Raw genomic sequence first — 15,883 nt, forward strand, 5'->3', positions numbered from 1 at the left:
GTCTGTAGATCACAGTTCACATCGTGAGGATTCTGTGCATGTCCTCAACTCTGGTGACACATCAAAACCACTGGTGGAGCTTGTCTTTTACTGCACCTTGTGATGATGAGGACTCAGAATCTATGTAATCTCTTTGTAATCACCATGTGATTCCTATCCACAGCCAAGTTGAAAACCACTCATTAAGCAGTATCTTATTTTATTGTGGCACTCGGGCAGCCCTTCACCACACGTTCACTAGGCTGTGTGCTTTTAAAAACATATATGTTTATGTAAGCAAATAGTTGATTTTAGAAACATCTTATGTAAATTGATTGATTAACAACTTGGAATATATTATAGAAAAATAATATTTTAGCAAAATTAACTATAAGATACAATTAGGGGAATAAGGCTATTAAGTAGGACTTCCTCCTAGTTTCCATTTTTTGTGGCTAGCTCTAGACCAAATGTCTCCGTCAGTGAAGTTTCCCTTTATAATCACCCACCCTTCTTTCATAGTTCTCTGCAGCCTCTGTACACCTCTGTTTCCTTAGGGCCTCCACCGTGGCACTCAGGCAGCCCCTCTTTACCCATGTATCCCGTATTCTCTGCTCTGTATTTGCTGCCCTCCTCCTATTTCCCACTCATCTAAATGTGAACTTTCTTTCTGTGTGGTTGATTGCACATACCTTTGAAGAGAAGTAAGTTGATAACACAGGTTTGTTCTCAGTCATGATGGAGATTTTGTCTTCCCGGAGTTTTTTTTCTTTTTGCTTTTGTTTTTTTGTTGTCGTCGTTGTTTTGTTTTTTTGTTTATTTTGAGATGGAGTCTCGCTCTGTTGCCCAGGCTGGAGCGCAGTGGTGTGATCTCAGCTCACTGCAAGCTCCACCTCCTGGGTTCACACCATTCTCCTGCCTCAGCCTCCGCCTCCCAAGTAGCTGGGGCTTCAGGCACCCGCCACCACGCCCGGCTAATTTTTTGTATTTTTAGTAGAGACAGGTTTTCACCATGTTAGCCAGGATGGTCTCAATCTCCTGACCTCGTGATTCGCCCACCTCGGCCTCCCAAAGTACTGGGACTACAGGCGTGAGCCATGGTGCCCAGCCCCTGGAGTTTTTTTTCTGTCAGTCTTTGCTTTCTCAGGAAGACCATGTGGTCCTACTATTATAAGGGCCAGTTCTTGACATTTAAATATTTACTGTAGGTTTAAAGTATGCTGTCAAATCTACTATAAAGCGACAGTAGTATATAGGGAGTGTTATCTTCCCTAGAGAATGGAATTTTTCATTTACTAAGTCAGCCATAGCCTTGCCAGACACCTAGAGAATGAAGCATTTCTTTTGGTGGCTAGGTTAAGGTCCCTTGTGGAAGGATCCAGATGGAGTCAACTATGTGAAGTTAGATACGGCCTAGGTGCCTAAGAAGTGGGACCAAGACCAAGAGAAAGAAGAAAGTAGGATGACAGTTTGGGATGGGAACTAAGATAACCAGTAGGATGGCTGTGTAGCCCAGTCTATATTTGAATAGTCTATTTTCCCATACTAAAATCCTGAGAAATTCTGTGTGGTCCTGTTAAAAGGGAACTGTGTCTCTTACAAATGCTTATTATCCCAAATAAATCAATAGAACTTTAAATAATATAAAAAGTGAAGTGTGAATTCTCAGCCAGTGTGGATGGAGAGAGTTATTTTGGGACTGAGAAGTCATTCCTTCCTAAATTCTGCTCCTGGGAACAGTTCCCTTAAGCAGTTCCTGATTTTTGCAGCTTCAACACTTCTTTTAAATTAATTATCATCTAATTTTTAAACATATCTGTACTTTCCCATCTCTCAAGTTTCTTAGACTCTGCTGAGTTCAGGGTTGAGATATATAGGGCTGCTGTGATTCAACAGCACTGGGGAAGACCAGTGCAATATTGGGACAGAGGTATCATACAGTCTGCCCCATTTTAACTCACTGTAACACCAAATACATTTATATAATGTGAGGCTTTCTCCTTCAGAGCAACAGGATATTCTGTGAGGTCTTTGGCAGTGATAATTAGAAACTGCAGGTAAACAATGTTGCTGCCAGTTCTGCATCTGAAAGTAGAACTCCCAGTCATTGGAGTACTGAGGAGGCGCTGACAGTTAAAACCTACTTAGATGGGCGTGGGGGAAGAAGTACCCCAAAGTTGAGGGAGCTCAAACCAATCCTAAGCTAACATACTCACCCCCAACACATTGCCCCATCTTTAAAAAAACAAAAACAAAAAAAAACTATTTTCAGCCACAGTCTCTAGTTGCTTTGGATTTAACTTCAAATAGCTTTTTTTCAACCATGCTTCTAACTTGGCACAGCTCTGAGAAAAATCCCATAACCAAGCCATCTGGGTTGGATAAAACAGGGAGCTTTTCTATTTGATTTCTCACATTTTGTTCCTCTTTGTTTTTAATGGGGGGGGGCGGAGGGAGGGAATCATTATGAAGTAACCAGATTATTGGATAAGTTAGTGAATCAAGAATAGATTTTTTCAACTCATACTGTCTCTGAAGAAATCTGTATCAGAGGATCTCTCTGTTGTCTCTGAAATGTGGTGTAGAATGAATGTTTGGGGTGAATTGACTTGAGTGGGTAACAAGTAATGGTCAGAAAATAAAGTTCTCATTGGGTGGTCTGAAATTCAGCAGTGTTTATTTCTTTTTAGACTCAGCAGAGATTTTTTTTTTTTTTCCAGTGAAGCATATTTTAACATGTTATGCTCTGGATTTACTTAGTATGGTTTTAAGTGAATCATTAGTCATGTGTGATTTTTTCATTTTTTCTTAAAGACCAGCATGAATAGCTTTATGATTCAAAGAGTCTGTAATTAAGAGAGTTTGAAGAGTTGTTTAATCTCTGTTAACTTTGAAAAAATAGACTGTTTTGTATGTGATAAACTGCTGCTTGCAGTTCAGAGTTACTTGCTAGGATCGTGTGTCAATTCAGACCTTAAAATGTAAGAAGTGGAAGCCAACCTCTGTGCTTGCTTTCCAGGCACAGGGTGCTAGGTACTGATAATATGTAGATGAACAAGACACTTTTGATCCCAATTTGTTGTTACAGTCAAATGGCAGGGGTGGTTGTTACATAAACCAACCATATGGATATGTTACAAAGGAAAAGTACAGTACACAGAGATTATATATGATCTTTGGAGGGAGTCGGGGTAATTAGGAAAGGCTTTCTTTTGGAAGTAAAGAAATTTTATTCATACAAGGCAGTGAATAATATGTAATGTAATATGTAATAAAATACTAGTATTTATATGTTGAATCAGACATTGTGCTGGTAATCACCTATTCTTATCCTTCTATGTTATACTAATCCCCCCATGAAAGCTTTGTGGGTGTAGGAAAACCTTGACATCAAGGTTTATGATTATCTCATGTCAAAGGCTTTGTTTGTAGTAGGCCCTAAGTAGTGTTTTTCAAATTAATATATCACATTAATTTTTTTCTTTTTATCATACCAGTGTAAATTATTACAATTATAACATTTAACATTATCATTGCTATCATAATATCTCACTGGTCATAGCATAACAAGTTATATAAAGGTATCATTTAAGAAAAATACTTTGAAGTTAATATGGCATTACCGCTATTATCTATGGCTCCTATAAATCTACAGCAGTGTACCTCCAACCATACCATATTTCCCTGTATACTTGGGGCCTGTGTTTTGCTCTCAGTTTCTGTGATGGAAAACATGAGGATCATTTTACAATTGCAGCTTACTTTTTGTTTGCTTTATTTGTTCATCCTGGAATCTAAATCATAATTTAAAATTACGATAATAATTCCATCCTGGAATCTAAATCATAATTTCATAAAAGTTTTCTGTAAGAATGTAAATCATAGAATCTTCTTTTGTTGAAAACGTTGAGATCATAAAATGAAGCTAGCTGTTCATTTGGCATTAGGGTAGGTAAATGCATACCTATTAAATGAAGCATGGTTTTCTTGATAGTAAATTTAGCCTAGGAGTATGTTCATTTTACAGTATTCACTCCAGCTTTAAATATCCTCTAATTCCTTTGAGAGGGTGAAGCTGAGAACTCTATCACATGACCGTCTGGATTTCTGAAATGCTAAGTCTTTATAAAAGCCTTATGGATTTGAGTAATAATAAAGCAAGTGCTAGCTTGTTAAGTAGGATAATCTGATCCATGCACTATATAAATCAGAATGTAATTTAAGTACTATGACTTTATGTCGCAGATGACTCCATATTCTTCAAAAGAACTTGCCTAATTATAAGAGTATATTTCCTTGGAAAATTGATTTCTTTTGATGTTTAAATGATTTTAAGATTCCATTTGAGGATTATTTTATTTATATATATTTATTTTAAATGAAAATATTCATCACATTTCTTTAGTCACAAAAAATATAGTAGGTAAAGTGCTCCAGAAGTGAAGATGATTGCCATTTCATTGTGACCACTTTCTAGAGAAGTTTATTACCAAATAATTAGAAAAAATGGGAATAATAATCTCACTTGTTAAGTTAACCCAGTTCATTCGTTCTTTTTTTTAAAAAATTAATTTTTTATGGTGGGGTTAGAGATGGGGTCTTGCTGTGTTGCCCAGGCTGGTCTGGAACTCCTGGGCTCAAGCAGTCCTCCCACCTAAACTTCCCAAAGTGCTGGGATTAAAGGCATGAGCCACGGTGCCCGGCTTATTAATTCTTTTAATAAGTATTTTTGAGCATCTGTTTTGTGCCAGGTACTATATGAGGCATTAGATACACTCTTGGCAAAGGAAACAAAGTAAGCAAAATAAAACATCAAACATCTTTGTTTATAGAGTTTTCTTACTGAAGTTTATGCATGTTATTTTTTGCATTTTATTTATTGGCCTCCCACTCAGAATATATTTACTTGAAATATTGTGCCTATTTCTAAGAAGTTCATTTATCTGATTTCTTGGCCTATTGAAAGTAGAAGAGGATTGCTGCTGAAGCCATGTAGACTGAATTCAGATGATAGCTAACAAATTCACACAGACTCACTTGCCAAGGGATCACAATAATAATTTAAAATAGTATTCCTCTGGCTCTGCCTTAGTCTGCTGCATGAGAACATCAATCCTTCCTACCCTTCATTTCCTTCCAAAATACTTCCCCGAGGATATCTCAACCACAGTTGCTTAAAATGTGATCCCCTTCTCCATTTCTCAATCATTGTAGTACTGTCACGACCAGTCCGGGCGTTAGCCCTGCCACAGATGGAAGCTAATGGTACTATGACCAGTGCCTACCTAATTCTGGAACCACTGCTGCTGTGGCCTTGCTCTCTCATTACAGAGATTAGTGCAACCTCTTATACTGGGGTAGGCTAAGCCACTATGATCGTAGTATGTAACAATAATGCAATGACTGAAGAACTATAGAAATCCATTTCTTTTTCACATAAAAGTCCTGGTTAGGTGCTCATTTCATCAAGAAGTTCTCCCCATGCAACTATTAATATTTGAAAACTCAGATTCTACCCATCTTCAACACATAGCTTCCAAGGGCGCTCTGCTCCCTGCCATCCCACCAGCAGGAAGGGAGGAAGAGCAAGTGGAAGAGACACCCCCACTTCTCAAAAGCCTCACCTTTTATTCTTTTGGTGAGACCTCAACAGATTCCTCATCTACCTGCAAAGAGGGGCTGAGGAACCCAGGTCCTGGCTCAGCCATTTTCTAGTCATGCTCTGTCATTCTGCCTTTTATGGACAGGAGTACATCACATCCATACTTCTCTTGTTTCATCGTCATAGACTTTTCATTCTTGTTTCATTGTCCTAGACCTTTCATTATAGCCCTTGCACCAGCACCCAGAACTGGTGAAGGCACCATTGGTCATAGTCTGTCCCAGCTCTTCCCTAGATAGCACCCCTTCCCATCCTTAGAAACATCTTTTCTAAACATTTACTGCTGTTCTGAAATCCACTCACCTTCCCACTCATGCCCAGCCTTAACAGCTAACGTGCCCCCGACTGCAGAGTGAAGGTAGAGGGCCTAACCCGTGAACCCTTCAACTCTCTTCTGGACACAGCTACTCTCTTCTTCCTTTCTGCTCAAACCCCTCCCATGGTTCCCTATCATTGCTTACTACAGCCTGGAAAGCCCTGTGTATCTATGTGGCTCCAGCAATCTCTCTGGCCTCACCTGCTACTGCACCTCCTGTTCTGTTCTGCTCCAGCCACACCTGCTCTTTTACTGGCCCTGGTATGTGCTGATATGCTCCTGCCTCGAGCCCTTTTGCATGCTGTTTCCTTGTCTAAAATGCATTTCCCCCAGTTATCCATGTGAAGAGCTTGCTCACTTGCTTCAGGTCTGTGTTTGAGTATTTCCTATCAGAGAGGCCTTTCCTGACTACCCTGTTTAAAATATCAAAATCCTAACTCCTTTATTCTGCTTTATTTTTCTCTTTAGCATGTATCACATATCATAAGCACACCTAAAAAATATTTGCTTTCCCTCCTTCCCCTTCACTCTCTTCTTCCTTTCTGTCTGTTCCAGAGGAAGATGTATTCCTGCTTATTTCTTGAGCACCCCTGAGCAAGCAACTGCTTCTTTCTTGAGCCCACTCTTTTTCCCTCTGTGTTCCTAATCTTATTCTTGTCTATCTCATCCAGGATCTTGTTCCATTAAATATTCCTGCTTTCTCATAATTTGAATCTCATTATCTCTCCAGTATAATGTTAAATCCTTGAGAATATAAACACGCTTTCGTGTTGCCTCATGCTATTTTTTATTCTTTCTCCTCTAAAAAAAAAAAAAAAAAAAAAAAAAAAAAAAAAAACCAGATCTCTTAAAAGATTAACTTATATGTACTCATCATGGTTTTACCTCCTATCTACTTTCTAGCCTTTTGCAGTTCTTACAAAAAGGAGAACATTAAGCCAAACAGGGTAGTCAGAAAAGGCCTCTCTGATAGGAAATACTCAAACACAGACCTGAAGCAAGTGAGCAAGCTCTTCACATGGATAACTGGGGGAAATGCATTTTAGACAAGGAAACAGCATGCAAAAGGGCTCGAGGCAGGAGCATATCAGCACATACCAGGGCCAGTAAAAGAGCAGGTGTGGCTGGAGCAGAACAGAACAGGAGGTGCAGTAGCAGGTGAGGCCAGAGAGATTGCTGGAGCCACATAGATACACAGGGCTTTCCAGGCTGTAGTAAGCAATGATAGGGAACCATGGGAGGGGTTTGAGCAGAGGAATGACATGATTTGGCTTCTGTTTTAAGTAGGCATCCTGACTGCTGTGTGCAGGATAGAGTCAAAAAAATGGAGTGACCAGTTAGGATGCTACTGAAATAATCCAGACAGGAGGTGATGGTCATCTGGGCTGAGGAGGTAGTGAAAAATGACTTCTATTCTGGGTGTTTCAAAGGGCTAACAGGTTTAGTAGTGCTGGAACCTTCTATTTGCCCCTCCAGTGGAGCTTCCCCTCTACTCTCCACAAGTCTCTGCCCTGCTGCTTATGGCCCAGGAGACTGATCTATACAGGCTGGACCATCTCTGGCCTCCTTTGGGTTTTGCCCATGAGAGGCCCTGAACAAGATCAGAAGACAGGAAAAGCATGAGGTCACAATATATGTTCTCCCAGCTCCCTCCCTGCCACCACCAGTTAGCTGTGACTGTAGCTTTCACCTGCTTACCATCTCTGGGTTCCAGGAAGCCTTTTCCTCCCCTCCCTCCTTCTCACCTAGGTATAATACCAGTTCCTGCAGTTGCTTGCTCAGGGATGCGCCACTATCCTTGATTGGTGTTCTTGAACCTTGCACACAGATTTCTAAATAATCCCTTTAGTAAGCTTTCCTCCAAATATTGAGATTTTGACCCATACTGGGAGCTAGGATGTCTAATGTACTACAAACAGCAGAACTTTTTTTTTTTTTTTTTGTAAACAGAGTCTTGCTCTGTTGCCCAGGTTGGAGTATAGTGTCATGATCTCACCTCACTGCAACCTCCACCTCCTGGGTTCAAGCGATTCTCCTGCCTCAGCTTCCCAAGTAGCTGGGATTACAGGCATGTGCTACCATGCCCAGCTAATTTTTATATTTTTAGTGGAGAGGGAGTTTCACCATGTTGGCCAGGCAGGTGTCAAACTCCTGACTTCAAGTGATCCGCCCACCTCAGCCTCCCAAAGCACCAGGATTACAGGCGCGAGCCACCGCACCTGGCCCAGAACATCTTTTTAAATTAGGGACAGGATCTCATTATATTGCCCAGGCTGGTCTTGAATTCCTGGGCCAAAGCAATTCTCCCACCTCAGCTTCCCATGTAGCTTGAACTACAGGTGCACACACATAGCATTTTAAAAATCACAGTTATTTACTTGTTTTTCTGCCCAGTATTGAATCCTTGAGGATGGAACTGTCATGTTTATGTTTCTATTCCCATGCCATGAGGCAGGTAGGATTTGCTTACAGTTGAATCAATGAGTGTTATTTTTAATGTTGCCACCTGAGTCCTCAAGAATTGACTAAATTATGTTTTACATGAAAGATTAACGAAAGGGAGGATATATGTGTATGTGTCCCCATCTTAGTGCTTCTAGGTGTAAACTTCACCTTGTTGGATAATTAAGTTCTCTGAAATCAAGGAAATTTTTTTTCTTTCCTTGAGTTTTGTATAGTTATCGACTAGGCTACACAGAAGGGAGTTGCAGAGTATTCAGGCAATTCCTATGTTATGTGAGCCTCCTATAATACAAGCACCCTTTCTGAAAATGAACTGTCATCTGGGTCGAAATTGAGCACCACTGGGAATGGGGGATTTGTAGACTGACAAGGGCCAAAGGAACTTTTAAGGAAATATTGGATGTAGCTTTCTCATTATTCATTGTTCTTGTGACGATATCTAAACAACAGTTTATTGATTTTACCAATTATTTCCAAATGGGAAAGAAATAAGGTTTGTTCTCACTTCCCCGATAATATATTTCTATCAGGCCAGGCGCGGTGGCTCAAGCCTGTAATCCCGGCACTTTGGGAGGCCGAGACGGGCGGATCACGAGATCAGGAGATCGAAACCATCCTGGCTAACACGGTGAAACCCCGTCTCTACTAAAAAATACAAAACAACTAGCCGGGCGTGGTGGCAGGCGCCTGTAGTCCCAGCTACTCGGGAGGCTGAGGCAGGAGAATGGCGTAAACCCGGGAGGCAGAGCTTGCAGTGAGCCGAGATCGCGCCACTGCACTCCAGCCTGGGTGACAGAGCAAGACTCCATCTCGGGAAAAAAAATAGATAGATAGATAGATAGATAGATAGATAGATAGATAGATAGATAGATTTCTATCAATAAGGTTAGTTACCTTTTTTCCAAGTAGCTTAAAAGGTGGATTGTGATTTATTAAAGTCACCTGTTAAATTACTGACTTTTATTTACATATTTTAATAGTAATTCTTTCTATTATATTTGGTTACATACGTTCAGAAGATAATTTGTGTATTGGTTTCCTTTCAATTTTTTGGTATTAATACTGCATTTTGTTATCAGTTTTTTGTTGATCTAAAGAATATTTCCTTTATCTTCACATACATTTAGGTTTTTCTGGGTTTTTTTTGACCTTGACTTCTTTCTGCTATTTCTTTTGAGCAAAACCTTAAACAGCAGGCTGAATGGCCTTGAGGTGTAGTTTTAATAAAAGCTCACTGAGTAATCATTTGGTATAAACTCCCAACCAGATACATTAATGGAAAAAAAAGAAAGCAATATATTTTCAAGGTTAACTTTCTTTATGGTTGCTTCCATGAATAACACATGGTCATTGAATTTATTTAATTTTTGCCTGTATTCAACTATATTTAAGGTTCATATTTCTGATGAGAACAAAAAATTCATAGGTTCAAGAGACCAAATTGTCAAAGAATTTATAAACCATGGGGTTTGCATATGTAGAACTGTAGTCAATTCAGCAGGAACATGCCTAGAAATACCCTATTGATCAGAGAGAGAGTTTGCTGTTGGGTGTTTCACTAAAAAATTGAAGGCTTTTCTCCCTCTTTTATTTTTGACATTATTAAATATTCTCACAACCTAAACAGATATAATTTTTGCTTTGTTAGAAAAAACCATATATTTTAAAGCACGTATTTACTTTGTGAATTTTAAAATTAATTTGATGACTTCATCTGAAAATTGAATAAGCACTTAACTGAAGCACAGCTACTTTTGAAACCTTCGGAATGTGCAGCAGCTCTAATTCATTCCATAACTCGTCATTCAGGGAATATCAGCAAACGGCTACTATCTGTACAGTCCTTTTGCCTCTACTCGACCCTATTAACAAATAAATTAAAACAATTTGTGGAGCATTACTTATAGTTGTTATCCCCTTGGAAAATCACAACCATCAAGACAGTTGTAAAATAATGAAAACATGAAATAATGAAAAATAACAAGCAGCTACTTAAATGCTTTTATTTTTCTGAGAATGTATTAAATTTTTTGTGAAGAGAGCTGTATTTCACACTTAAGCCTCCACTTTCCTGGGAAAGGAGGTGATAATATTTACACTGAGGTCTCTGTGCTGAGTACTGGAGAGGGAGAGAGCCAGGAAATCCTAGAGAACTGGAGAGACTGGTCTGGTGGCAGCCGCTTGTTTAAAAAGCTGCATCCTTTGGGCTTCAAGGTGGACTGTGCCTCCTTCAGCCATTTCCTAGTGCAGTGATCTTGAGCAACTTATTGATTTTGGCCCTCCGTAAAATGAGAGGAGTTCACCATATTACTTATTTTCAAACCTTTCTCATAGAGCACAAGGGTTTCTTGGAGTCTCCCCAAGAGTCCTAGGGTAGGTTGAATGGGAGACTGAGCCAGAACAGTTTCTCTTGTAATGTATTTACAGGTTTTTTTTTTTTTTTTTTTTTTTTTTTTTTTCAGTAAAGGGTTGTTTAACTTAAAAAAGCATGATGACTCCCCACATCCCTGCTAGCTTAACAAAAGCACATTGTTCAGTTTGTAGTCATTTTTTCCTTCATTTCTTTTTGGGAGGGAGGCCTATAGTCATGACTGACTCTAAAAGATAACCTTATGGGCCGGGTGCGGTGGCTCACGCGTGTAATCCCAACACTTTGAGAGGCTGAGGCGGGCAGATTGCCTGAGGTCAGGAGTTCGAGACCAGTCTGGCCAACATGGTGAAACCCCATCTCTACCCAAAAAAAAAAAAATTAGCCAGGCGTGGTGGCGCGCGCCTGTAATCCCAACTACTCAGGAGGCTGAGGCAGGAGAATTGCTTGAACCAGGAAGATGGAGGTTGCAGTAAACCGAGATTGTGCCACTGCACTCTACCCTGGGTGACAGAGTGAGACTCTGTCTCAGAAAAAAAAAAAAAGATTACCTTATGAATACAGCTGAGAAGTGAAAGTACTGAATTAGTGTTTGGATTTGGAAAGACTGAGGGAATGAACCCATACAAGAGCATCATTTCCTCTTTTAGAAATGGGTAGGGAGGGGCTGGGCACGGTGGCTCACGCCTGTAATCCCAGCACTTTGGGAGCCCAAGGCGGGCGGATCACGAGGTCAGGAGATCGAGACCATCCTGGCTAACACGGTGACACCCCGTCTCTACCAAAAATACAAAAAAAAATTAGCCAGTCGTGGTGGCGGGCGCCTGTAGTCCCAGCTACTCGGGAGGCTGAGGCAGGAGAATGGCGTGAACCCAGGAGGCGGAGCTTGCAGTGAGCCGAGATGGCGCCACTGCACTGCAGCCTGGGCGACAGAGCGACACTCCGTCTCAAAAAAAAAAAAATGGGTAGGGAGAGGGGAGGAAAGAAAAGATAACACACGCAGAGACCCGCATAGGATTTTAGCCCTGGAAGAAAATCCCCCTACTTGGACAAAAGCTTGGGATTGGGAGCAGTGAGAGATTGAAAAGAACTCATGAAAAGTGGAAAACTAAAGAGAACATTAGTCTTAACTTTTTTAACATTTAAGATAATAATTTTATAAATCAATTTTCTCATATTTCAAATATAGATAGTGTACCCTATTATTTGCTTTGGGAAATTTTTTAAGCTTTCAGGATTCTCTATAAATTAGAACAAATTGGTAGCATTCATATTTCACAATACAATTGTTTCAGAAGTTATTCATGGCTATTTTCTGTTGGTTTGTTCATGTAAATAGACAATTGAAAAAGCTACTTGAGTTATCGTTTTATATTGCCTACGAAATAACCAAACAAGCATCTGTAGTAAAACTAATAGGTCAGTTTCCCAGTTATATATAAGGACCTAGATTTTTTTGTCACTCATGAGGTGAGAACAAGGAAAGTGGTAGTCATCCTTGGACCCCACGTTGGGCAGTTTCTTACATCCTCTCTCTCTGCCTGGTATAATGGGTTAACCAATTCCAGAGTCAGGCAGCCTGGACCCAAATCCTAGCCAAATGACTTCTCTTTTACCTCTCTGTGCCACTGTTTTCTTACCTATGATGGAAGTAATTACATTTCCTACTTTGTAAAGGTTGTTACAGGGATTAAATGAATTAATTTATGTTATATGTTTATCAACGTGATTCCTCACCCCCTGGTTGGCATGGCATTGTGTATTTGCTATTATTATTGCACAGAAAAGCAGAGATTTTAATCGTAAGTGAAACTCCAGTGCACTTGAGAGACAAGAAACTCTATATACTGAGGTCAATGAAAAAGTATAAATTTGGGAGAATCAACTCAGAAAACATTAATCTTGCATGCTTCTATGAGAAGGATAGGTCCCAAGAGAAGGCAGAGTGCCAGGGACCATTCAGCATGCCCTGATTCGGACCAGGGATTAAAACATCCTGAACTACCATTGTGGAATTAGAGTGGAAGGAGAAAGATGTGTGGGAGATTACAGACTTATATCAGGGGAAGAGGAAGAAGACCAACCTTACGCTCTCCACCTGGGTAACTAGCATTATGGATGCATCATTAATAGAAGTAAGAAGCCCAGAACTTCTTTGCTTTCTGAACAATTTCTATATATTGAGAAATAAGGAATATACAGTTTTAAAGACTAATAAAGATTAAATGTAGTCTTATCATATTGTACTATATTACCTATGTAACAATTAAATACCTAAGGCCAGGCATGGTGGCTCATGCCTGCAATCCCAGCACGTCGGGAGCCCAAGGCGGGCAGATAGCTTGAGCCCAAGGAGTCCGATACCAGCAGGGCAACATGGCAAAACCCCGTCTCTACAAAAAAACAAAAAAAAGTTTAGCCAAGTGTAGTGGTGCACACCTGTAGTCCCAGCTACTCGGGCAGCTGAGGCAAGAGGATCACTTGCGCCTTGAAGGTCGAGGCTGCAGTAAGCCATGATCGTAATTGTACCACTGCACTTCAGCATGGGCAACAGAGCGAGACCCTATCTCTGCAAAAAATAAAAATAAATAAATAACTTACAGTATTCATAAAGAAGCAAGTAGATAACATCTTTTAAAGAACTTTCTTCCAATTAAGAAAAATAGTTCCTGTTTTCCCAATTCCTTGATTTAGATTCCTAGATTATATCGTATCAAGCCCCAGAGATTTATTAATCTTTGCTCCTTCTATCCCAAGACTGTTGATGTAGTAAAGAACTCAAACATAAAACCTGTTGAAAATTAAACCATCACTTTCTGCATTTGACCCAACATACTATGTATACAGAAACACATACATACATACATACATACATGTAATTATTCAGAGTTGCAAATAATTTTCTTCTGTTGTTTCATGAGTATTTTTATTATTTCCAGGTTCGATGGATGATGTACTGGATTGTTTTTGCTCTCTATACTGTGATTGAAACAGTAGCAGATCAAACAGTTGCTTGGTAAGTTTTGCTGTTGAGAAGGGGCCAGATTGCAGACTCATAATCAGGCGTCCTGAGCTCTTATCCTTGCTCTTGCTATTAACTAAGTGATTTTCATCAAGTTACCTAATTATTCAGCCATTTGTTTTTGTCATCTGCTTTCCCATAGAACACTACTTTCCTTTGAGTCCCCATTAAATAAAGGCAGCTCATTTTCCTCCCCATACGCCACTCCCTGCTCACCTCCCACACACCTTCCCCCAGTATCTTGGAATAGGGAAAGTTGATTGTCATCATCCTTTTCTGCACTGATGACTTCAGAACATTTTCCTGTATCACTTCCTAAATGACTCTGCTTTTGAAGCCCACAGCATCTGGTTTTAGCACCCCCTCCCTGTCCTATCCTTAAAACTCTCATCTACAAACATTTGAACTGGAAAACGTCAGCACCCACGTGGACACCCACTCAGCACCAGCTTCCTGGCTGCTCTGTTCCAAATAGAGGAGGCAAAAATTAAAGTGTGTTTATATCCTCAGGGATTTGACATTTTACCAAGGAGCAGTACTTAACTGGACAACTCGAATCTCCCTGTGGTGTATTTCAGTAGTGCATTTCCATCTAAACCCTGCCATCACTCTGAGAACTTCTCCTTTCAAAGCATTTTGGTTTACTACCTTGCTGATATCTTCATCTGCCCTTGACACACAAACCTTCTGTCTAAATTAGCCTAACAATTACTCGTCTTTTTTTTTTCTTTTTTTTTTTTTTTTTACATAGGGTCTTGCTCTGTTGCCTAGGCTGGAATGCAGTGGCGCGATCTTGGCTCACTGCAGCCTCTAACTCCTGAGTTCAAGCGATTCTCCTGCCTCAGCCTCCTCAGTAGCTGGGATTATAGGCACATGCCACCATGGCCTGGCTAATTTTTGTATTTTTAGTAGAGACGGGGTTTCACCATGTTGGCCAGGCTTGTCTCAAACTCCCAGCCTCAGGTTATCTGCCCACCTCGGCCTCCCGAAGTGCAGGGATTGCAGGCATTAGCCACTGCAACCAGCCAAAATGACTCTTTTTTACTTCTTTAACTGAACTGCTAAATTCAGCTGAAAAAATTAATCAACTGCTCACATAGGTATCAGTTTGAACCTCATTCCTTTTACTTGCTCCTGATCAGTGTCTACTTACATTTTGCCTGGGTCTGTTTCAAACCTTTACTATTCTCTCCTTAAGCTGTCTTTCCCATTTTGCTATTCTCCTATTCATGTAGCACTTGAGGACCTATTGGATTTGCTAGAAAAAAAATAGAAGTCATCAAACTAAAATATTTTTAGCAACCTTCCTTTATTTGCAAATGTCACTCTATCTCTCTTCTGATTTGAAATACCGTAAAAATGTCCCTTCCTGTGCCCCAAAGCTCATTCATTTTTCTGTTACATTTTTGGTACAGGGGTTTGGTGCGGGGGTCTCTTTGTTTTTAAGTGACAGAGCACAAATCCTAAACCATGCTACCTCTAAGTTTCCAAGTTCTTTTTGTAAGATTTCATTTTTTTCTGATTGCAAATGTAGCCTATATATGTTATTTAAAAATGAACGATGTAGAAAATGTCTAACATGAACAACTGAATCCAGAAACTCCTGTAATTGCAGTGTGGCAGAGACCTCTTTGTTGACGACACAGTAAGTCATCCTCACTGCCCTCTACCTGCCTGCCTTGCCAGAAGAACTCAGATTTGCTCAGCTATCATTTATCCTAGTAATAAATGGACTACATTTATGTGGTTCTCACAACAAGATACTGAGCCTCCCATTATATATTAGCAAACTTTCGCTGTGACAAAAAAACAACCATGAAAGTACAATGGCTTAGAAAAACAAACTTATTTCTTGCTCAAGCTACATGAGGGCAAATGGTTGACTGCATTTTTACTGGGGTCAGGTTACTTTTGCTGTTGTTTTTGTTGTTGTTTTAGAGACAGGGCCTTGCTCTGTTGCCCAAGCTGGAGTGCAATGGCATGATGATAGCTCACCACACCCTTGAACTCCTGGAGTAAGGCAATCCTCCCAACTTGGCCTCCCAAAGTGCTGGGATTACAGGTGTGAGGACC

General features: G+C 40.1%; 1 protein-coding gene across 1 annotated transcript in view; it reads left to right on the forward strand.

The window, feature by feature from the left end:
• Positions 1 to 15,883, forward strand: part of LOC105466227 (receptor accessory protein 3) — a 102,297-nt gene that overhangs the window by 61,492 nt on the left and 24,922 nt on the right. Inside the window, exon 3 of the mRNA XM_071069620.1 lies at positions 13,728 to 13,804. Within this exon, the coding sequence (XP_070925721.1) occupies positions 13,728 to 13,804 (77 nt within the window). The remainder of the gene's footprint in view (positions 1 to 13,727; positions 13,805 to 15,883) is intronic.

The sequence above is a fragment of the Macaca nemestrina genome, chromosome 9 (assembly GCF_043159975.1).
Source record: "Macaca nemestrina isolate mMacNem1 chromosome 9, mMacNem.hap1, whole genome shotgun sequence".
In the NCBI taxonomy this organism is placed as follows: domain Eukaryota; kingdom Metazoa; phylum Chordata; class Mammalia; order Primates; family Cercopithecidae; genus Macaca; species Macaca nemestrina.